At 42.5% G+C, this 23,287-nt stretch overlaps 1 protein-coding gene across 9 annotated transcripts in view; it reads left to right on the top strand.

Annotated features, from left to right (window-relative positions):
• Positions 1-23,287, top strand: part of ANK3 (ankyrin 3) — a 353,783-nt gene that overhangs the window by 176,883 nt on the left and 153,613 nt on the right. For all 9 annotated transcript variants that reach the window (XM_070057690.1, XM_051823304.2, XM_051823298.2 and 6 more), the window contains exons 9-13: positions 9,518-9,616; positions 15,526-15,723; positions 17,880-17,978; positions 21,086-21,184; positions 23,091-23,189. In XM_070057690.1, coding sequence (XP_069913791.1) covers positions 9,518-9,616; positions 15,526-15,723; positions 17,880-17,978; positions 21,086-21,184; positions 23,091-23,189 — 594 coding nt within the window. The remainder of the gene's footprint in view (positions 1-9,517; positions 9,617-15,525; positions 15,724-17,879; positions 17,979-21,085; positions 21,185-23,090; positions 23,190-23,287) is intronic.

Genomic DNA, 23,287 nt, shown 5'->3' with positions numbered 1-23,287 from the left:
AAAGTTAGTTATTGTCAGAGCCATGCTAACTGAAATACTAAAGGAATGTTTTACATATAAGGGAAATAATGCCAGATGAAAATTTAAGAGCTAAATTAATAAGTATGTGGGTAAGTGTAAAAACTATTTTTCTTTTCAAGTTCTTTCAAGTTCAATTGTTAGAACAAAAATAATTATTTATAATGGTTGTAGAAATATATGATATTCATAGCACAAAAGATAAAATTGTGTAATTGAAATGAAACTATAAGATTCTCACATATGAAATTATATGTAATTCAATATATAATATATGATAATACAAGTATAGAATAGTCTATAATGTATAATATTATTCATACTGTGGTAACTTACGGATATATAGCATAATCCTTAGGACAATCACTTCTCCTCCCAGCAAAATAGACGGAGCCAAAAAGTCAGGGAGGAGACAGCAGTGAGACCTGATTCAATAGTTAAATTACTTGCTGGTACTCAACCTAAAGAAAAGTAAGGAAGCAGGGACAAAGAAACAGTGGCAGATTACAAAACAAATAGCACAGTGGTGTGTTACAGTCTAACAAAGAAAACAATTGTTTACAAGTAGCCTTTAGTTAAATGTTAATCATGTAGAATGTATAAAATAGACCATGAAAAGGAGTTAAAAACATGTTTCTCACTCCTACAAATAAATGGCAGATATAAATTCTTGATAAAAGAATGCTGGATGCCTGTTTTTTGTAATTTTTTTTGGAAGCGATTTCTCAGCCCAGTAGGGGGAGTCCAATCCTTTAATCGGAGGCAAGGCTGAGTGTAAGGTCTGATTCCAGTCATTTTGTTGCCATGTGACCTTGGTTAGGTACACAAATCCCCTGGAGCTGCTTTCTCATCTATAAATGGAATTACTGATGCTCTTCTCACGGACTTGTTCTAAGATGAAATAAGATCACAAATACAAAGTTACTTGGAACTCGTGAGGCATTCAGAAAGCATTATTTCACTTCCTGTTAGACCAACTCTATAACTGTTTAACACATACAAAATGAGAAAACAGAATTTTTGGTCAAAATACCAACAAGAGAATAGCGTTGTTCTTGACTATAATTGATTCCCTTTAATTTTTCTTTGGCTGTCATTATAATTCTATTGTGCACAAAGTCTACATTTTATTTCATTTTTATTAAATATTTCATCCTGCTTTACATCCTCAATATATTATCTACCATTCTCTTTGCTTGACTTCCTTTAACTTTTCTACAGTGAGTTGGCGTTTTTGCTTAGGAAGAAGAAAAGAAAGGGACTCAGAGAATACAAATCAAAATAACTGTGTCATTTCTTGAAAATTTCTCCCTAGTCATGAATTTGTGTCACTTCAGTATTGGCTTTCAGCATGTTTGACTTATTAAGGACATATTCTGGATTCATATTCCTAGGTGTGATACTTTCATGTCCTGCTCCCTGCTTTTCAGAAAAATCAGACCTGAACAAAAGTCTTTTGACCTTCATGTTTGCAAGGCTTTGCTCTTGGCTGACACAAGGGAGCACTCTGTCCAGGCAGTAGAGTGCAGTTGCCCACCTCACTAATAAGATTACTGTCACTGAGATGAAATATGAGATCTAGACTAGCCAGTTTGTTGTTGCTCCAGAATTCTGCCCAAGGGAAACTTGTTCATTATGTTAGTGCTTTCAAAATCAAGGAGATTGGAAAAAAATTACTAAGCCTGTGCAATTTCATTTCCCTCCCCTAATGTTACTATGGCAACTCAGCATCCGTTCCTCACTCCTTCTCTCTCGCCCAACTGCATATGTTGCCTTTCTTGAGGCAGCTGCCCTTGACTCCCAAAATTGCTTTCATGAAACATTTTCAACTGTTGTATGCAGTTGAACTGCCTTTTGGTCTGGGACCCATGCTAAGTGACACTGTATATTAATTCAGACTTTCTAGGGATTGGGAACAAGGAAGAATCCTTATTTTGTATTAAAAGCATTGCTCTAAGTTTAGGGAAAGGAGTATACCAGTTCACTGCTGTGTGGCAAAGCACAGTATCTGCTGTAACTCTTATTAAGCTTATAGTGTTCTGAATAAGAAAAGGGGAAAATCTTATTAGTACAAAGTCTAAGAAGCTTGAATTATATTCTTTAATCAAATCTCAATTTACAAGTCACTTATGTTGAGAATTTTAGTTTTCTGGAAAGATTTTAATAGTGCTTCTGAAGTAGACAAAGGAAGTCTACTCAAACAAAAAGGATCATTAGGAAAGGAATTTTCAACCAACTACTAGAAAATATTTTCAAAAGATTAGCCTAAGAACACCCATTCCTTGACTCACTCTGTCTGCTTACACATTAATGCTTATTAAGCAACTTGCATAGACATGGTACTAATTTACTTCCTCTTTGAGATTCAATTATCCTCTAACTTATCCTTGGAGATAGACTAGCAGTTAAGGAAAAAATTATTCCTGACACTTGTTAAAGGAACAGTAAGGTAGACTTTATTCAAGGGAGGCGACTACAGTGGAGTGTTGTAGCAGAGGAGAGAGATAGGACTTGGCTCAGCATACAACCAGGATAGGTGGAAGTTTATAGATGAGGAGCCAGCTGCGGGTCAGTGGTTGGAAAATTACTAAGAGAAAACATCAAGGGAATGGGCGATTCTAGCTAAACTTACTTGTTAAGATTATTGCAGAAGGCAGGCCAGGGTGATGAGATACAGAGGGTGAGGGATGAGGAATTTGATCAGATATTGTAGGAGGGGGATTCTCATTACACTGACCCACCAAGATTCTTACTAAAACTCGATTAAATATAGACTAACACTGGGAATTCCAAAGCTCAAGGCCCAGTAAAGAAGAGAATTCGGAGAATCCCACCTAGGGTTAGGTCAAGGGAGAGTCTTTGTCGCTAGTTAAGATGACAATGTGGGCCCACAAATAACTCAAATACTAGGGAAAAAGTGACAGGTTCCCCTAAAGAGGAGGGGAGACAAGGCAGGAATTCTAGGGGTAGAAAGATCACATCTTTTGGGGAAAGGCTTCAAAGAAACGTACTGTGAGGCAGTAAGATTGGATCTTGAAACAAGTGGGAAGAGAGAACTCTGTGCAGGTAAGACACGCAAAGAGGGAAACGGAAGGCTGTGAGTACTAGCTGCCCAGAGTTTGTTCATTGAAGTGGAAATGAAGGGAATAAGGAAAGGCCAAGTTGAACCTAGTGCTGTAAGGACCGACCTTAGGAGACTTTAAATGTTAACCTAAGGAATGCAGATTTGACTGAGGAATGAATGATCCTGTCCCTAAGGACCTTTGTGACCTGGGGGGGGGGGGGGGGTGTTGTACTGAAAGCCCCACCTCAGGAAAGTGCACACCAGCCTCAAAGCCAAAGATGTGAGTTCAACATTTGTGATTACTTTAAAAAAATAAAAATAAATAAAAATAAAAAAACGGTATAAAGTAAAGCAGATATAAAGTAAAAGCAAGGCCTGCTTAATTTCCTTTTTTCCCCTGTTTTTGGTTTTCTACTTCATTAAGTGTGAATTGTTCAATGGCAGAAGCTTTCCAGTCGTACTGTGGATCAGCTGGTCTTAATTGGATCTTCATGAGTGTAAAACTGTGCTGCTAATTAAAGATCTTGATTAACTCCAAGTCCGGGGTTCCCACTGACCTGTGAATGTCCCAGTAGCTGGGCTGACATTGCGCATGAAGCCGGGCAGTCGTGACAAGTTGTACAGCTTCCTGATGAGGCAGCTCTGCTGCCAGGATTTTGGCTATTTGAAAAGTCCTACACCTTTGAAAAGTGACAGAACAAACTTGGAGAAGACCCAAAGGATCTGTGTTAAAAATACCACCAGGGAAGCGGCACTGGAGAGAGCTGTGCTTCAGGGGGCCCTGTGCCGTTCAGCTGGAGCTGATGACCTTCACCTTGGGAGAGAGTTGATTTTCTCATTGAAGCAAGGTGATGAGTGCAGCAGTGACTAGAACACTAGCACGTCACGGGTTTCCCACTGATGACAAATGTCGCCTTTCTGCTCTGGGTCTTTAGATCCTACGTGTTTTTACTAATCACTAGAGATCAGAGGTAGCAGCTTCAGGATTGAGCCAAAGGAAGGCTAGGAGTGGCTGGAAGTTGGAGCAGAAAGACTTTGTCTAAACCATCCCTTGATTGTGTTGCACCATCAGCAGCAGTAACTCCAGCCTGATTCTGACTGTAACCTGCGCCACCTTGGATGAGCAATTTCACCTCCTTGAATCATCATTATGGCAGTAATCGTGAGGATAAAATGATATAATGTCTTGAACAGGATTCAGAATAATACAAGAAAGAAGAAAAGAGCAGGCCCAAATTCACGATTGACCATTGAGAAACAGTTGTTGAAGCCGAGTTAGGTCCTAGAGATTCACCACACTATTTAGTCTAATGTAGTCTGAAATATGTTTGAAATTTTCCATAATTAAAACTTTTATAAAAGATCAAATCAGGGACAGATGTTTGGCCAGCAGAGCACCTGGATTTGATTCCCCACCTTAGCTCCTGACTCCAAGCTTCTCTCTCTCTCTTTTTTTTTTTTTTTTTTAAGATTTTATTTATTTGAGAGGTAGAGTTACAGACAATGAGAGGGAGAGACAGAGAGAGAGGTCTTCCATCCAATGGTTCACTCCCCAAAGGGCTGCAACGGCAGGAGCTGTGCGGATCCGGAGCCAGGAGCCAGGAGTTTCTTCCCTGTCTCCCACATGGGTGCAGAGGCCCAAGAACTTGGGCCATCTTCTACTGCTTTCCAAGTCCATAACAGAGAGCTGGATTGGAAGAGGGGCAGCCAGGACTAGAACCGGTGCCCACATGGGATGCCGGTGCCACAGGCCGAGGATTAACCTGTGCCACGGCGCCAGCCCCCAAGCTTCTTTCTAATGCAGAGCCTGGAAGGCAACAAGTATGGCTCAAGTGGCTGGATTCCTGCCACCCGTGTGGGAGACTGGGAATGAGTTTTTGGCTCCCAGCTTCTTCTTTTTTAGGATTTTATTTATTTGAGAGGTAGAGTTACAGACAGAGAGAGGGAGAGAGACAAAGGTCTTCCACCCACTGGTTCACTCCCCAAATGGCCTCAACAGCTGGAGCTGGGCCAATCCGAAGCCAGGAGCTTCCTCCAGGTATCGCACGTGGGTGCAGGGGCCCATGCACTTGGGCCATCCTCCACTGCTTTCCCAGGCCATAGTAGAGAGCTGGATTGGAAGAAGAGCAGCCAGGACTAGAACCAGTGACCATATGGAATGCCAGCATTACAGATGAACGCTTTAGCCTACTACACTACAGCATCAGCCCCTGATTCCCAGCTTTGACCGGGCTCTGCCCTTGGCCTTTGGAGGCATTTGGGGGAGTGAACCAATGAATGGGAGCTATTTTTCTCTCAACTATTTAAAAAAATTAGCATATCACAAAAGCTATATGTTTATAAGAAGTAATTGTGGCCGGCGCCAAGGCTCACTAGGCTAATCCTCCGCCTGTGGCGCCGGCACCCCTGGTTCTAGTCCTGGTCGGGGCACCGGATTCTGTCCCGGTTGTTCCTCTTCCAGCTCAGCTCTCTGCTGTGGCCTGGGAGTGCAGTGGAGGATGGCCCAGGTGCTTGAGCCCTGCACCCGCATGGGAGACCAAGAGGAAGCACCTGGCTCCTGGCTTCAGACTGGCACAGTGCGCCGGCCGCAACACGCTGGCCGTAGTGGCCACTTGGGAGGTGAACCAATGGAAAAAGGAAGACCTTTCTCTCTGTCTCTCTCTCTCTCACTGTCTAACTCTGCCTATCACACACACAAAAAAAAAAAAAAAAAAAAAAAAGTAATTGTAGGGGCCAGCGCTGTGGCATAGTGGGTAAAGTTGCTGCCTGTAGTGCTGGCATCCCATATGGCACCAGTTTGAGTCCCAGCTGCTCCAATTCCAATCCAACTCTCTGCTATGGCCTGGAAAAACTGTACAAGATGGCCCAAGTCCTTGGGCCCCTGCACCAGAGTTGGGGACCCAGAGGAAGCTCCTGGCTTTGGATCCGCACAGCTCCCACCATTGCGGCCAATTGGGGAGTGAACCAGTGGATGGAAGACCTCTCTCTCTCTTTCTCCCTCCCTCCCTCCCTCCCTCCCTCCCTCCCTCTACCTCTCATTCTCTCTCTCTCTCTGTAACTCTGAGTTTCAAGTAAATAAATAATCCTTTAAAAAAAAAAGTAATTATATATACTTCAAAGGATCTGGGTGTTGATGGTTGAAACAGATTTTTCTTTTAGATAGCCAGATACTTTACATTCAGTATATAGCATTTTGTCTTGAAGATAATTTTCAAGGATAAAGAAGTTAAGCTAAAAGAATTATTTCTCACTGTAGCCATAGTTTGAAAATGTCTACAAATATCCTGTCATCTCTTACTTCTTAGACTCTACTTGGAGAAAATGCACCAGTTTTGACCTTTTTGTTCATAAAAGATAATCACCATACTTCAGTCTAAGTGAAGCGCCTTTTTGTGGTGGACAATAGATGTGATTATTATATTATTTCTTCTTCAGAGGCCTTCTAGCTTTGCATTATGAGGCAGGCATTTGGATTTGATGGTGTTTTTTATCTGTTTCCAGATTTTACTTTATTAGCAAAAATGTTATTTCCACTTGAACGGCTGCTTTACTTTGGTTTGTGAAAGCAAAGGTTTTAAATATACATAAAAGGCTGAATATTTAAACATGCTCCAAGAATGTTCAAATCAGGTCATGTGCTGTTTGCAATTCAAATTTCATTTTTTAAAAAATTTGAATACTATTGAGATTTGGCTAGTAGTTTTGAAATAAGGTTTGCACCTTATTACTACATTAGAACAATTAGGTTTACTTTCAAGATCTGCTTACACAGTCTAGAAAGTGATTTGGATATACTGAATCAAATTTTGTTGTAAGTTTAAATATTATTAAAGTATATATCAAATATGCGTCTTAGGAATCTTCCAGTAAGGAATGCATAAGCCAGGCTGTGTGTGTGAAATTTTCTCCGAAGGGTGTAGGACCTCTAAAATAGTTTTAAGTTAATAAATCTCCCTTTGTTCATCTCGCTGTTGAGTCTCCTTTCCCATGCATTTTTTTTTTTTTTATTTTTTTTGACAGGCAGAGTGGACAGTGAGAGAGAGAGACAGAGAGAAAGGTCTTCCTTTTGCCGTTGGTTCACCCTCCAATGGCCTCCCATGCATTTTTAAACACAAATCCTTGTCCACTAGTAAAGAGGGACAGCCTAATTCTCTCCCTCTCACCTTCAAAAATCTCTGATGGAGATGGGTTGAAAGGGAGAATTCAAATGTTGGTGCTGGTGCTGGTGTTGAGAACTGCATGACTCCAGTGACTGAGGAGTAACTCTGTCTACATATCAGACGCTTACAAATGCACTGCTGGAGGCCGGTGCCGGCGCTGTGGCGTAGCAGGCGAAGTGCCACCTGCGATGCTGACATCCCACGGGGGCACCAGCTCAAGTGCCAGCTGCTCTGCTTCTGATGCAGCTCCCCGCTAACGCACCTGGGAAAGCAGCAGAGGATGAGCCAAGTGCTTGGGACCCTGCACCCACATGAGAGACCTGGAAGAAACTCTGAGCTCCTGGCTTTGGCCTGGCACAGCCCTGGCCGTTGCAGCCATTTGGGGAGTGAACCAGCAGATAGAAGATATTCTCTCTGTCTCTCTGCCTCTCCTTCTCTCTCTCTCTCTCTCTGTAACTCTGCCTTTCACATTTGAAAGTTACACCCACTTTTTTTTTTTTGAAGATTTATTTATTTTATTCGAAAGACAAGAGTTACAGAGAGAGGTCTTCCATCTGCTGGTTCACTCCCCAGATGGCCACAGTAGCCAGAGCTGTGCCAATCCAGAGACAGGAGCCTCCTCCGGGTCTCCCAGTGGGGAACAGGGGCCCAAGGACTTGAGCCATCTCCCACGGCTTTCCCAGGCCATAGCAAAGAGCTGGATAGGAAGCAGAGCAGCTAGGACTCAAACTGGCGCCCGTATAGGATGCCAGCACTGCAGGTGGCAGCTTTACCCACTATGCCACTGTGTCAGCACCAAAAAAAGATTTATTTGAAATGCAGAGCAAGAGAGAAAAAAAGAGAAAGACAGACATCTTCCATCTTCTGATTCACTCCCCAAATGGTCACAACAGCTGGGTCTGGGCCAGGCCAAAGCCTGGGGCCTGGACAGCTAGGTCTCCTATGGAGATGGCAAGGACCCAAGCATGTGGGTCATCTTCTGCTGCTTTTCCAGACATATTAGCAGGGACCTGGATTAGAAGTGGAGTATCTGGGACTCAAATGAGTGTTCATATGGGATGCCAGAGTTACCATTGCAGCTTAACCTTCTGTGCCACAGTGCTGGCCCATTTTTGTCATTTAAAAAAATATATTTGTTTGAAAGAGAGAGAATTTTCCTATCTTTTTGATGTTTTGAAAATTGTGTTTGAATAATTATAATGGTAATTATCAAGAGATTTACTTTTAATACTTAGAAAATGTCTCAGGCAATCTTTAAAACTTTCTTAAATTTATAGAATTTCATGTCAGAGAAATAAGTGGTAATCAATAAAAACATTCAAGCATGAAATTACATTAAGATAAAATTATGTAGGGGAAATGGAGTGGAAGTGGAGATGTAAGAAAAAAGAGAGTGAAGTAAAACTCCTCTTACAAATTCCTGTTTTTAAAGTTTATTCATATGTTTTCTGAGAAGTAGATATTAAATTACTTACAGTATCTATTTTTCTTTTTTCATATTTTTTCTTTTTGAGATAGCATATTTTTAAATTTACATTATGGTCAAAGGCTTATTGCTCTACTAAAGAAAAGTTCAACAAGTAAAAAGTTAAAAGATTGCAGTTCAGGATTATAGGCAAGGGCTATAAACAATCAAATGAGAAGATGTCTATTTCACTTACACAGTAAATTTTCAAATAGTCATAGATCATCAAGACTATATGAGTATATCATTCTTGTCAATTTGCTTGACAAAGATTTACAGCAATGTCCAAAACACTGCATTTGCAGAAAACCTGATCACACAAGAATTTTTTTTTTTTTAATTTTTTAAAATTTCAGCTGCCACCTGTAAGGGAGAAATTGTAGTATTTAGAAAAGTAGTGAAACCATTACATATTGAAATGCCAGTTTCCTAATAGGTGGAAATTACGTACTTTGCAGCTGCTTTGACTTATGAAGCATTTAGTTCTTAACTTTTTTTTCTTTTTTTAAAAACTTGAAAGTATATTGTCTTTATTTTTTAAGTCTTATTTAAGGCATATAAGTTTCATTTATTTCATATATACAGATTTAGGAACATGGTGATACTTCCCATCTTACCCTTCCTCCCTCCCATGATCCCACCCTGCTTCCTCCTTCAAAATGTGAAATTATTTTATGGGATACATGAGCAAATCTTGGAAGCCCACCGGCGCAGAGCATGGGTGGGTGCTGTGCGAGATATTGAAGAAATGCGATGCATCCGTAGACTTCACCATCCGACATAAATTAAGATGCTGCCTTTGTTCCACAGGACGGCCTGACGCCACTGCACTGTGGGGCGAGGAGCGGCCATGAGCAGGTGGTGGAGATGCTGCTGGACCGAGCCGCCCCTATTCTCTCAAAAACCAAGGTGATTCACTCTCCGCTGTCTAGAAACCAGACTGCATTTAGCTTTCACTTCCCTGGCTGTTTGTTTCACCCACACTTTGGAGTCACACAGAGAGGAACAACATTTAAATGTAGCAAGTGGAGAAGCTGTGTTCACCAAATCGTTGGAGTCAATTAAGTGTGGGCTTTTGAAGGAGTGTGCTATTCCATAGTCATTTTTGTATGGTATTGGTTTGTTTGGGGAACACTTACTGCTTGATTTACTCTGTGAAAATTTCCTATCTCAGAAATGATTGCTTGTTGGGTTAAGAAAGATTAAAAGATCCACACTCTAAAGTTAAATTTCTAGAGAGTTCACAGATGTTTAAAGAAACTCAGGATATGATTTAGCTGATAAAGACTGGGAAGTTTAGGAAAACTGTACCTTCATTGGGCCTTTGGGAAAGTGAATATATCTGAAAGAAATGCATGATGATTGCCCAAAAACATAATGCTTTAATGTCTTTTAAGTTTTCTAGATGGTAAAACCATTTGGCACTATTTGAAAAAGAGACTAATAGCAAATAAATTTTGAGACATACAAATTACCCATAGTCACCAGTATTATTCATTGAATCAGTGGATTTGGGGAAGCTGTATTTAGCTTTATTACGAGTCTTAATTTATCAACATTATCAAAGCACCAGAAGCACCTGCTATTGCAGTTTGCATTCTTGTCAGTGTTTTCTCAACTCTAAGATGACTTGTCAGAGAGTCAAGATAGTCTGAACTATTCCATCACTCATTTGAAATGCAAATTTAAGACTGGGAAGCTGTTGGAAGTTTTATCCAATAGGACGAAGCAACCACCAATGTTTCACTGTACCTGATATCTTGGCCCTTGAAGTCCTTCATCTTAACCACTCTGGGTTTTATTTCCCCCCTTTCTTGCAGACACTATGTCTTTTCATCTCCACTGCTTGCTTCCCATTGTAATAGATGCATGCATTCTGCTTTTTCCATTTCAATCCAGTTCCCACTGTGCAGAGTAACCACAGAAACTGTTAATCAAATGACGCTAGCCTCCAGCTTAAAAATCTATCAGTTCATTTCCATGTTTTCTTTAAAATTAATTTCTATTTGTCAGAACAGTACAGGCATAGTTAAAAATCTAATATTACCTTTTTATTATTCAATCTTTATAAATTTCTGGGAAGGAAATCTCCTTTTTTTTTTCTTTTATGCTTTCAATTTTCAAGAACATTTTCTTATTATTTGGCAGCTTCCTTTCCTAAAGCACTCTGTTCTTGTTTTATGGGTACAATGTTTGTGATTCCCTTTCTGAGAACATGCACCGTAAGGTTGATTACTTTCTGCCACTTCTGTGTCCCTAGGTACTCAGTTTCCTGTTTCCTCTGTGTTTGCTCTTTTCTGTTGGAGGATGCCCACAGATGCCTGGTATCTATACCAGGCACTAACTGAGCCCAGCTTTGCGAGAGTGCAAGGCGGAGCTGACAACCAGGAGGTGGTGGACGGAGGGGCCTTCTGATCTCAGAATCGGATGCCCCCTTTCATTGGAGCATTCAGTTTTTGGAGAGACAAATCCTCCGACTTTTTCAGTGCACACTTGTGTGAATCCTTTCTGAGGAAGGAAGAGAAGCTTCCGGTTGTCTTCTTCTCTCTGCAAACTTTAATCATGCTAACGGTCGATACCGATATAGTGACTACTGCATACCAGGCTCCCAACACTTTGCATGTGTAACTCAGTGCTCGCCATACCTCTAGGAGATACCCAGATTGCTGTTAGGCCCCTTTCATAGAAAAGTGAAGTGAAACGCAAAGAGGTAGAATAGTCTTCTCAGGGTCTCGGCTAGTGGCAGAAAGGACTTGGACCCGGGCATTCTAACCACGGAGGTCCATGCCTAACGCTTAAATCATCCTTTCTCGACCTCTGATCACCTGTTCTCTGTCAAGAGCCCCCACACTGCTCTATATTCTGCCTGGGCTCCCGAGGCTGAATCTCTCTGACTCATCTTTATACACCAGGTTCTTGGTTTCCTGCAGGGCACAAGGGGTTGCCATCTGGCTTTGTTGGGTTGAGCAAGGCCTAGAAGCCTGACAGCTCCATAGGCAGCCTTTGAACCAATCCTGCTTTCATCCCAAGTCTCGTCTCATCTTCCAAGGTACTCTTTTTCTCACACCCCTTTGTAGGATGTGAGAAGTAAGTCAGCTTGTCATTGTTATAGCCAGCAGTGTGCTGGAGCCAGATCATACGGGCTCATAGGCGCTGACTGTGTACATCTCTTCTCAATTCCACATTCAGTGATGTCACGTTGCAAGCCTGAAATCAGTCCTGGGGGACTCTGTACACCCTGGCCATGGCATCTGGTACAACTGAGGCTTTTCATTTCAAGGAACTGGTTGTTCAGCAAAGCCCTGACGACACCCTCCACACACACACACGTGGGTCTCAGCCTTCTCTCTTCTGCTGGATGCGTCATCAGCATGAATCATCTTCATATTTTATGCATGTAGATGTCACTCCTCTGTCCTTGGTTCCTCTCTCACTGTGGATGTGGGAAGGGGACAGGATACAACTTATGTGTACCCTTGGGAATTTTACCCTTTTTAAAAAAGATTTATTTATGTATTTGAATGTGGAGTTAGAGGAGAGACAGAGAGAGAGGTCTTCCTACTGCTGGTTTACTCACCTCAAGGAGCTGCTTCTGGGTCTCCCACGTGGGTGGCAGGGAACCAAACACTTGGGACGTCTTCTGCTGCTTTCCCAGGTGTATTAGCAGGGATCTGGATTGGAAGTGGAGCAGCCAGGACTTGAACCAATGCCCACACAGGAAGCCATTGTCTCAGGCAGTGGCCTAAACCAGTGTACCACAACAGCAGCCCCAGGTTTTACTCTCTAAATTCTGTCACTGGCTGGTGTTGTGATGCAGTGGGTTAAGCCACTCTGCAATGCCAAATTCCTATGCCTGAGCACCAGCTCAAGCCCTGGCTGCTCTGCTTCCAATAGGTCTCCCTGCCAATGCACCCAAGAAAGCGGCAGAAGATGGCCAAAGTACCTGAGCCCCTGCCACCTACATGGCAGGCCTGAATGAAGTTTCTGGCTCCTGGCTCCAAAACTGACTGGGCCTGGCTTTTGCAACCATTTGGGGAGTGAATCAGTAGATGGAAGATCTCCCTCTGTATCTCTTTCTCTCTCCCCACCCCGTGTTACCCTGCCTTTCAGATAAACCAATCTTTTTAAAATGTCCTTTCCTGTTTTGTGGTGGAGTCTTGGGAGAGGAATGGTCAATAACCATGTCGACCAAGTTTAACCAGAAGTTCCCCTCCCTGCGAATTCACTCCACTTCCAGATTCTGACCGCACCTCTGCCTCCTCTCCTCCCATCCTGCTCCTAACCGACCACTTCCCAGCTGACCTGCCTCTTCTCCTTCCTGGAAAACCCCAGGCCAGGCTGCTCCATTTCCTCCTCCCTCGGCGTGGGCTGGATCTCTGAGGCCTTCGTGCGTTCTTCAGCTCAGATGTCGCCTTCTCCTCGGGCCTTCTCTCCTCTTTCTCTTTTTTAAAGAACATTAAGTTTTTAAAATTTGATTTTTATTTGAGGGGCAGAGAGAGAGCGCTCCTGTCCTCTGGCCAACTCCTCGAATGCCTCAGTATCTCTGGGGGCTGGGAATGCAGTCCCAGGCCCCCACGGGGATGGTGGGGACTGCTTGCTGCAGTCGTCATTTGCTGCCTCCCTGTGTGTGTGCGCATTAATGAGTAGGAGGTCAGAGTGGGGAGTGATGAGCCTGGGCACGCTGAAAGGGGCGTAGGCATCTCAACTGCTGTCTTGACAGCTAGGCCAAACGCCTGCCCCAGACAAGGTTTTTCTGACTCTTGCTCTCCCTTCAAGCACTCCCCGATTGCTTGTCATTTAACCGTATGCCGTTTTCTTTAGCGCTCTCGATGTCATCCTGAGATGACCTCTTCATGCCTTGTTGCTGTCTGACCCTCTCCAGTAAGATCACAGCAAGAACTCTTCTCATTCAGAGCTGCACTCCCGAGCACCTAGGTTCACGCAGCCCCGAGGAGCCCTTCAGCACACATTGGCTGCATGGCTGTGAGCTGAGTGAATACATTTCTGACTTCAAGGCAACCTGTTCAGTTCTGCAAGACTTTTGTCTTAGTGAGCTAAGAAAGCCTGTCACACAGATCCACATTTTTAGGCACCATATGTTATCAGACCCCCTTTTCAAAGGAGAGATGATCTGTCCGTTCTTCTTGTGCTTCCCCAGCGACCTCTGTTTCCTACCGGTGCAGCACTACGGGTATAGCTCCCTTCTGTTACCCACACTTCTCCCATTCCCAGTCTCCACCAAGTCGTGTGTTTTCTCAGATTCTGCTTCCTTCTTTACCTGGTGTTTCCCTGTAAGACTCTACCAAAACATAAAGCAAAGGAGTATTTCAGCAGGAATAACTAAGTGTGTATGTTCGTGGGTGGCAACATCTCACATGGGATGTGATCCCATCCTTTGCTGCACCTTAAAGAGGGTTTACGTTGTTTTCTCGTGTCTTGAGCTCCTGTCATTTCCTTTGTTGATAAATTAGGAGGAAATAGCCTGGCCCACAGAATCCAGGAACACCCGGTTCATCATTGCATATTTGGTATATTCATCAAACGACAACTTTTTAGAAGTGAAGTTTTCTGCCAGTTTACTTTTTTCCCCCAAAACATGTTAAATTGTGCCACAATAATTAACAGATCTTTTCTTGGTAATTGGATTCTCTAGAAATTTGGCAGGCTCCTCCCCTCACTTTGACTCTAAGAGAATTCTAGGCTGCTTTTAAGACTGACACAGTTGATTTGCTTATATTTAAGGAAACATGTTGAATGCTAAAATCGTGGGGACCTTTTTCAGATTTTATTTACCTTTGTGCTTATTTGTTTCTTAGTTCCTTCAATGATTTTCAATTCATTACTACTTCACATGATTAATTGTGTTATAGAACCCAGTTGATTTAAATGAACTGAGGCAAAGATTAAATGAGTTGGCCAATGCCTTGTCTTTCCTCATCATAGACACATGGGGGCACCAGATTTATAGAAATGTTTTCTGAATTGATGTGAGAAGAGATGAGGTGTATTCAGACCCATTGTCTTTTTAATATTTATTTTTTTTAAATCCAATTGCTATAGTGTTCAGTATCAAGTCTCAGTAATCAGTTTGGAAAAAATAAATACCAGCCCAAGCAATACCAATCTGTTCTTGACTATATTTTTTTCATACTTAAATATTAAGAATTTCTATTATTCTATAATTAAGAATGCAGTAAATTATAATTCGTAGTGTGATTTTCACTGCTTTTGCAGCAGGAAAATAAATTATCCTTGACAATTTGTTATTGATTGACACAAGAAGTAGGAGGACCATTTTTAAAAGTAGCTGTAGTCCCAAACAGTTGTCAACACACTTTAGACATAGAAGATTGGAGCAGGTGTTTAGCCTAGCAATTAAGATGCCGGCATCCCACATCAGAGTGCCTGGGTTCAATTCCCTGCTCTAGCTCCTGACTCCAGCTTCCTTCCAATGCAGACCACGTAAGACAGAGTGACAGCTCAAGTACTTAGGTCCCTGCTGTCCGTATGGGAGACCTGGATTGAGTTCCTGGCTCCAGGCTTTAATTCTGGCCCATCCTCAACCAGTACATGCATTTGGGGAGTGAACTTGTGGATGGGAGCATGCTCACTTGTGCTCTCTCTTTCTTCCTCTCTCCCTCTTCCCACCCCTTTGTCCCCTTTCTCTCTAACACTCAAATAAATAATAGTAATGAACAAATAGAGTATTTTTCATACAGAAAACTAGGGTTTTTATCTGTTCATATGTGTGCTTTATTTTGTGTTTGGTGTATTTGCATTTAAAAAGATAGTACACCCGATTTCCTTATGTGTTCCAGAACGGACTGTCTCCATTGCACATGGCCACGCAAGGGGATCATTTGAATTGCGTCCAGCTTCTCCTCCAGCATAACGTGCCTGTGGATGATGTCACCAATGACTACCTGACCGCCCTACATGTGGCCGCCCACTGTGGCCATTACAAAGTCGCCAAGGTTCTGTTGGATAAGAAAGCTAACCCCAATGCCAAAGCCCTGGTGAGTGGCTCAGCCAACAGGTGCAGCCTAAGTTTTCTTGTGACAGCGGTTACCTCTGCATGTAAAAGGCATTGCTTTCACAGAGTTAAGATGGAAATACTTATCCAGGAAAGTCTACTTCTTGTCAGTTTTTCCAAATATTCTTGTGAGAAATTTATAGAACCTGCTGTTTCTGATATGAACAAGGTTTATAGAGTTTTTCTGCTAACTCTTTATGATTACACTAGTGCTCCTGTTATATGAATGAAACCCAGGGCCAGCATTGTGGAGCCACAGATTAAGATGCTATCTGTGATGCCAGCATCCCATATGAGCACTGTTTCCAATCCCAGCTGCTCCACTTCTGACCCAGGTCCTTGCTAATGTGCCTGGAAAAGCAGTGAAGGGTGACCCTAGTACATGGAGCCCTGTCATCCGCAGGAGAGACCTAGATGGAGTTCCAGACTCCTGGATTCAGCCTGGCCCAGGTTCAGCTGTTGTGGCCATTTGAGGAATGAATCAGTGGGTGGAAGATCTCTTTCTCGCTCTCGTTCTCTGTAACTCTGCCTTTCATATAAATACATAAATATTTTTAAAATAATAAAATAATTGAATCCCAAGACTATATAATCATAAAATTACTGAAGTAATCAACCTCATCTTGTTCCAGGTAAAGTTATCATTCTGTGAGTGGGAAGTTTTTTTCTGAAATTTGAAACCAGGAGGCAACATGATCACAAAACTTGATTTTAAACATCAGAAGTCTGGAATTTGTGAGATGCAATTTGATATTGCGCTAACCATGTAAATGAATGAAATACTGTCTATCTTCTTCTTTTCCCTGTTGATACCAATGAAAATGTTGGTCAAATTTATAGTCTTAAGTCCTAAAACGATTTGCTGTTTTAACCATTAGCAGTGCTGTACTTAGTATTCTCAGTTGGATAGTGTATATTGTCTTTGGAAAAATACATGGTCCCCATCTAGTCAAGTATTTAAATTTAGTTCAGCATGAGCACCCATGTGTAGGAAAAAGTAAGTCACCATATTTTAGGGAAAACATGGACATTTTCTGGCAATTTTGGTTCTGTCAACCCTTCTAGGAAGGGTCTCTGCTCCAACCCAAATGATGGTGTCACCCTGTCTACACACACGCACAGTGCCCTGGCGCTCTCTGGGCTCTGAAATTCGGAGTGGGTGGAAAAGAAGGACAAGAGAGGAAGCTTCTAAACTTCAGCTCCACTGCCATCATTCTAGAAGATTGCTCTGAGTAACATTTCCAGAGCCATTGACCTGGCCAGGGTGTCAAATGTGCCTTAGAGTTCTCAGAAAGGAGGAAGAGAAATTAGCAATCATGACTCATTTTTCCATATAGGAAAAAAAAGTCTTAAAACAGGGTGTGGGCACTGGCTCTGAATTCTTCTGGCTCTGAAGATTTCATAACATCATACAGAGGTTGTAGCCAGTCATCCTGCAATGGGCTGTGGCCAAATGGTCTATGGAACCTCCCTGGAGGCACCCGTACTACCTTTGACGTAAGCTTTTATGGTGCAGCCAGTATTTTATAGTTCTCCAGTGGCACCTGCAGCATTTGCCATCAGCAAAATGATCAGCAAGGACAATTTGGTAGGCAATTTGTTAAAAAAGCAGGTTCTTTTATTAGATTAAATATTAAACCAAATGATCCACGTAATGTGGGGTTGTTTAAATACCTGCTTCCTTGGAGTGAGTAGCAACTTGAATCTTAAAGCTGGGGAAGAAATTTGAACAGTTTAGAGCTGGTCCTGTGGTCATCCTAGAACATAGCAGAGAGGTCAGAACAAGGGCTGGTGAAGCTTGCCAGTGAGGACAGATGGTTGGGCCCAGCTCTTTGTAGGGCGTGTTTGAAGGGAGGTACGGGAGGGACATATTACTTGGAAGAGTGAATTCCAACATAAAGTAAAGCAATGCTTGACCATTTTGTTTTAGCTACCAGGAGATTGAAAACTTCACTTCCTGTTCTCACTTAGCAGAGCATCTTGGGTCTCAGGGGCACGTAGACTACCTCTGCGCCCAGAGGAGTCAACTTTCCCTTTCACCGCTCATAGCTCCTGATCACATGGCCGTCTTCACAGCACATTGTCTTAGCAAAAATAGTTGACTGCACACAGTGAGGTTGGCTTGTTTGTCCTTTGCAGAATGGCTTTACCCCTCTGCATATTGCCTGCAAGAAGAACCGAATTAAAGTAATGGAACTCCTTCTGAAACACGGTGCATCCATCCAAGCCGTAACCGAGGTGAGGGCCAAGGATATCTGGGGCTCCTGGGGCCGAGAACAGGAGCTCGTGGCCAGGGCCCCGGTACCTCTCTGGGTCCAGTGAGTCTTGCCAGTGTGTCAGTGGTGCAGACGTCTGAACTCTTCAGCATAAAGGACCGCCAGTCCTCAGGGGGAGCAGACAAGAATGTGGGTGCAAGTGTGTCTCCTTGACTGAAAATAGAGCCCAAAACACAAAGGTCACACTCGGGGCAAGCAGTGCACCCACAGAAATTGTGATTGAGGTGAAATCTGGTAAAGTGGGGCTTCTCTAATGGGAGTGTATTTGTCCTCCCAAGAGGCTTTTGGCAATGTCGGGAAGTGTTTTTGGTTGTGATAACTGGATAACGCTACCAGTGTCTCTCAGGTGGAGGCTAGAGATGCTACTAAACATTTTTATGAAGTATAGCACAGCCTCCCATGACAAACAATTGCCTGGCTCAAAATGTCCCCTGTGCCCCGTGAGAAACTCTGTGTAATACAACTTCTGTGTTTCTGTAAAGGAGGGATTGCTGTGTGTAAAAACTCCAAATCAATGGAAGTTACTAAAGGATCAATTCTAGGTTTCTTTCATATAAACCAGTTCAGAATTCAGAGAAATGACCCATCAGAATCAGGGCTGAGACTTCAGCGTAGCAAACCAAGCCACGCATCTGCTGTCCGGCCAGACTTGTCCCACCTCCACCTCAGTAGCCATTTCCCAGTGTTCTGTGCTCATGGATCCCAGCCATTGTCACTTCCCTAGGTTAGACCCCCGTTGGTTCATCTCTGTCTGTTCCTCTGTGAGTCACACCCCCTTTGCCAGGCTAATACTGTACAGCCTTGAGGTACCCTCCACTCACTCCCTGGCCTGGACAAGGTGCTTCTTTGCAGAGCATCACCTCTCCCTGTGTGTGTTTCTCTCAAAGCACTTCTCCAAGTTTCTTACTCAGCCCCCAGCTACTCCAATACCTTCAACAGCATCAGGCTCCTTGGAAAAAGAGCTGGGTCTTATTGGTCTGTAGATGCCACACTGCCCGGCCCATGCACTGTAGCTCATTCAGTATGAACTCATGAATGCTGACTGCATGACTGTAGGACCAAAAGCAAATATAAAACTTAAAGTTCCGCCTACTGATTGTTGCTTGGCTTCAGTTTCCCACTTGCAAATAGAACATGTGCCTTGACTACAGTTTTTAAATAGCACATGGTTGAAAATATTAATATTGATTTGCACTTTTATGAGACCAAGAGCTTCATGTTAGACATCCTATTCTTTTAAGTATGACACAGAACAGTTCATTCTCGGTGTTTGAGAACTGCGTTTAAAGATCAGACTAGGCTCTGAAGGAAAAGCAGATTTTCGACTGATGTGTGAATCGGCATCTAGAGATGTTGGCCAGTGAGGAGACCCTCCCACAGCCATTCTGTGTTCCCTGAGAGCTTTCAAGGGCAAGACTTGGCCTTGCCCGAGTTCTGATGACTCCCCCTGCTGACGGAAAAGGTGCCAAACTGTCACTCAGTCCTTTTCCCCCTCATTTCCTTTCATTCTTCTCACTCTTTAAAGTCTAGCAGCCAGTTCCTCCTTGGCTCACTTTAACTTCACTTCTGTTGTAGAGGATTTTTTTCATATACTTTTGACATTTCTCAAATTTCTGTTGAAATTAAATATATTCTCTCCTTCTTTAAAAAACAGGTTAGGTTTCCATGACCATATTAGATTTCTTTAAAAATCAAATTATATTGACAGTTATGCTATAAGCTGAAGTACATTCACAAAAATTTGAGGTGGGATCATTTCACATTGAAAAACATGTAAATTCCACTTTTAATATGATTACTGACTTGGGATTTTTATTCTTTTTTATTTATCCACTCTACTTTAGACTTATAATCGTGGGCATATTCGACATAAAGTTCTCCAGAATCAGTAAATTCTGCTTTATGTTGAATAGTTCTGGAAGGTGATGTGTGCATTCATGTGTATGTGTGTCTCATTGGAAGTAAACATAAAAACTGAAGTCTAGTCTAGTAACTATTGTGATGTTTGCCTTAATTACATTGCTTTAATTTATAATACTCATAAAGTTAAAACATGATTGAAGTTACCCATGCCGATTTGTTCGTTTATTAGAGGATGGCTCTGTGATAGGCCCTACTTTTTGATTTGTAATATAGTTGTTTATTCTGAGTGCATGGGAATCCTTTTTAAAGCTCAAAATGGGATCTGAGGGGCTGACATTGTGGTTCAATGAGTTAAGGCACCACCTGCAATGCCAGCATCCCATACTGGTGCTGGTTTGAGTCCCTGCTGCTCTACTTCCAATCCAGCTCCCTGCTAATGCACCTGGGAAAGCAATAGAAGATGGCCCAAGTTCTTGGGCCCCTGCACCTACAAGGGAGACCCAGACAGAGTTCTAGGCTCCTGGCTTCTGCCTATCCCCAACCCAGCCATTGCTGCCATTTGGGGAGTGAACCAGTGGATAGAAGATGTATCTCTCTCCCTCTCCCCCCCCCCCCCTCTCTCTCTCTCTGCCTTTCAAATATATAAAATAAATCTTTAACAAAAATAGGATCTGAAATGAAAGCTGTCTACTGATGTGTGTAGAATTTCATTGCCCTCTTCCCATAATATATTCATATTGATATGGAAAGTTTAGTAGGAAATGAAAAAAATTCACTTTCACGTTCTTAATCTTTTTCACAAACCTTTATTACAAGAAGTAAGAAATGGATGTGACATAGGTCTTTCATAATCCCAGAACTTGCTTTAGGGAAATGATGATTGATTATATGTTGACATATTTGCCTTATAGAATGTTTGATAAAATGGTGAATGTCCTGATACCTTCTAGGCTGATCGCTAAACTGTTAACATAGATAGATAGATAGATAGATAGATAGATAGATAGATAGATAAACTGGTTAAGATAAATAAATCAGGAGACTGGTTTAGAAAGATCACTAAACTGGTTAAGATAGATAGAAGAGGAAATAGATGGATGGGTGATGGATGACAGGCAGGCTGACAGGCCTGTGGACAAAGTGGTTTTTTTTTTTTTTTTTTTTACGATAAGCCAACAAGCCAACATTTCCTTTGTTTCCCCTTAGTCGGGCCTTACCCCAATCCATGTTGCTGCCTTCATGGGCCATGTAAATATTGTATCGCAGCTAATGCATCATGGAGCCTCACCAAACACCACCAACGTGGTAAGTATCCCTCTTTAACAAAGATCTAATTGTGAATATTTAAGCAAGTGGCAAGGGTGGCTTTTAACCACTTACTTTTATTAAGTTATTATTTGACTATTTAAGGTGGCAGAATTTGAGAATACCTTTGGATTTCCTTTACCTTGAAGGCAAAATCCTTTTAGTTGCCAGCTGGCCACAAACTGTAAGGATTTATGACTGTGTCCAGTAACCTGATGGGTATGTAGAATGGAGGGTTTCTTTATAAAAGAAGCATTAAAAAGTGCTGCATGGTGAGGAGGTGGTTTGGACACTGTTATCGTGTAGATAAAGAAAGTATCTCATGTAACTCCAAGGTAATCCCATGTTCATGTGCTTCTCAGTGGTATAGCAAATCCCTGGAACCCTGAGCTCGTGGCTGATCAGCACATGTTTTTTCCCCTGCACTAAGCATCGCTCTGTCAGAACCATGAGAGTCACTTCAGAGTACATCTCCAAACAGTAACTTAGCACCCTAGATCCACTTGTAGCAAGTGACATTGTTTTACAGGGCTTCAAATTTGAGGTCCTCATGGTATTAGCATACCAGGCCACAAGCATAAGACTCATTACCTCGTAAGCACTAAAGAGCTGAAAATAAAGCAGGCCACATGCTGGCACAGAAGGGCCAAGCCCTCAGCTCCTGCACAGTCAGCTGCGCAGGGCCTCCCCAGTGAGGCGCTGCCTCTTCTAGCAGCCCCCATCAATACACCCACAGACAGAGGCAGGCCAGTTTTTCAGGCGCAACGCTGTCTTTCCTGCTACTGATTCCAGAGCATGTTTTGTTCAAAAAGAGAACACTGGGTAATAATCTAAACAACACCCTCAGCCCCACCCAGTAAGCACAATACCAAGATTCCTGTGAAATCTGCCTACGTGCGTCACTTCCATGGAGGCAGGTGGCCAGTTCAGCAAACTCAGTCTATGAAGGGACTTGCAAAAGTTCATGGAAAATGAAAATAAAAGATGAGTCTATTTTGGTGCAAAAATATTATGAAACATATGAGTATTTTTTCATAAACCCAATTTTCCAGGAAATTTTTGAAGATCCCTTGTATAAAAGCAACTTAAAAGTGGGCATCACTTGTGTGAGAAAATCTATTTGATTTATGCTACTTTTACATTTCAGTGTATCCATGTTTTTGCATTGTTTTCATTTTTTTATTGAATAAATGAATAAATAATATGAATGAAATTTTTGGTGAAAAGTTGGGGGGTTGAGGACCAGTGGCTGAGAAAATGGCCTCTAGGAGTAATGCCAAGGTCTAGGATACTGATTTGATTAGATTAGAGCAGGCGATGTAGACCAACCATAGACAAACCAAATAGGGCTTTCACACGTGTTTTCCGTGTCCATGCAGTGTTTTGTTCATTCTGATTTCATGGTCAGCATCTAAGAATTGGGAAACTTACTCAGATATTCAGACTTCTACTTTATTTGAAAAGTGGGAAGGCGTGACCTGACAAGGTTGCATCCTGCACCATTACAATGGCCATTTGCAGATACAAGGTGGCGGCCGACCACTTTTGAGCCGGTCTGGTGCTCTCCTGTTGAGCTCTCCTCACCTGATCTGGGTCACTCGTCTGCCTGCTTGTTTGCCCCTGTGAGCGTTCACTTTTCATCCTCCAGTGAAGCCACGCTCATTCCCTAAGCAGCTTCTGCTACTGCTGGTAACTGGGCTCCCTGGGCTCCCTGGACTAACACCAACCTCCTTGTCATCATAGGTCTCTTGTGAAATTCCCATGTATTCGATTTCTCATCTTTTCAATCAGAAGTCTTTAGGATTGTTTTGTTTCTTTTTTAAGTTCATTGCAAGCTTTATGCCAAATAAAACATGCCACTATCCTTCAGAGCTGCAGCTAATTGACTTTGGCTCATGTTCCCCAGAGAGGAGAAACTGCACTGCATATGGCAGCCCGGTCTGGCCAAGCGGAAGTTGTGCGGTATCTGGTGCAGGATGGAGCTCAGGTAGAAGCTAAAGCCAAGGTATGTGCAATGCAGGAAAGTGTTTGCAATCATGGGGAAAACCTTGGAATTTAATAAAACCTTAAACATAACCATGATATTTTTCAAGAGCATGTGTT

The sequence above is a fragment of the Oryctolagus cuniculus genome, chromosome 15 (assembly GCF_964237555.1).
Source record: "Oryctolagus cuniculus chromosome 15, mOryCun1.1, whole genome shotgun sequence".
NCBI lineage: Eukaryota > Metazoa > Chordata > Mammalia > Lagomorpha > Leporidae > Oryctolagus > Oryctolagus cuniculus.
The sequence above is the reverse complement of the archived record's forward strand: the minus strand, read 5'-3'. Positions and strand labels throughout refer to the sequence as shown.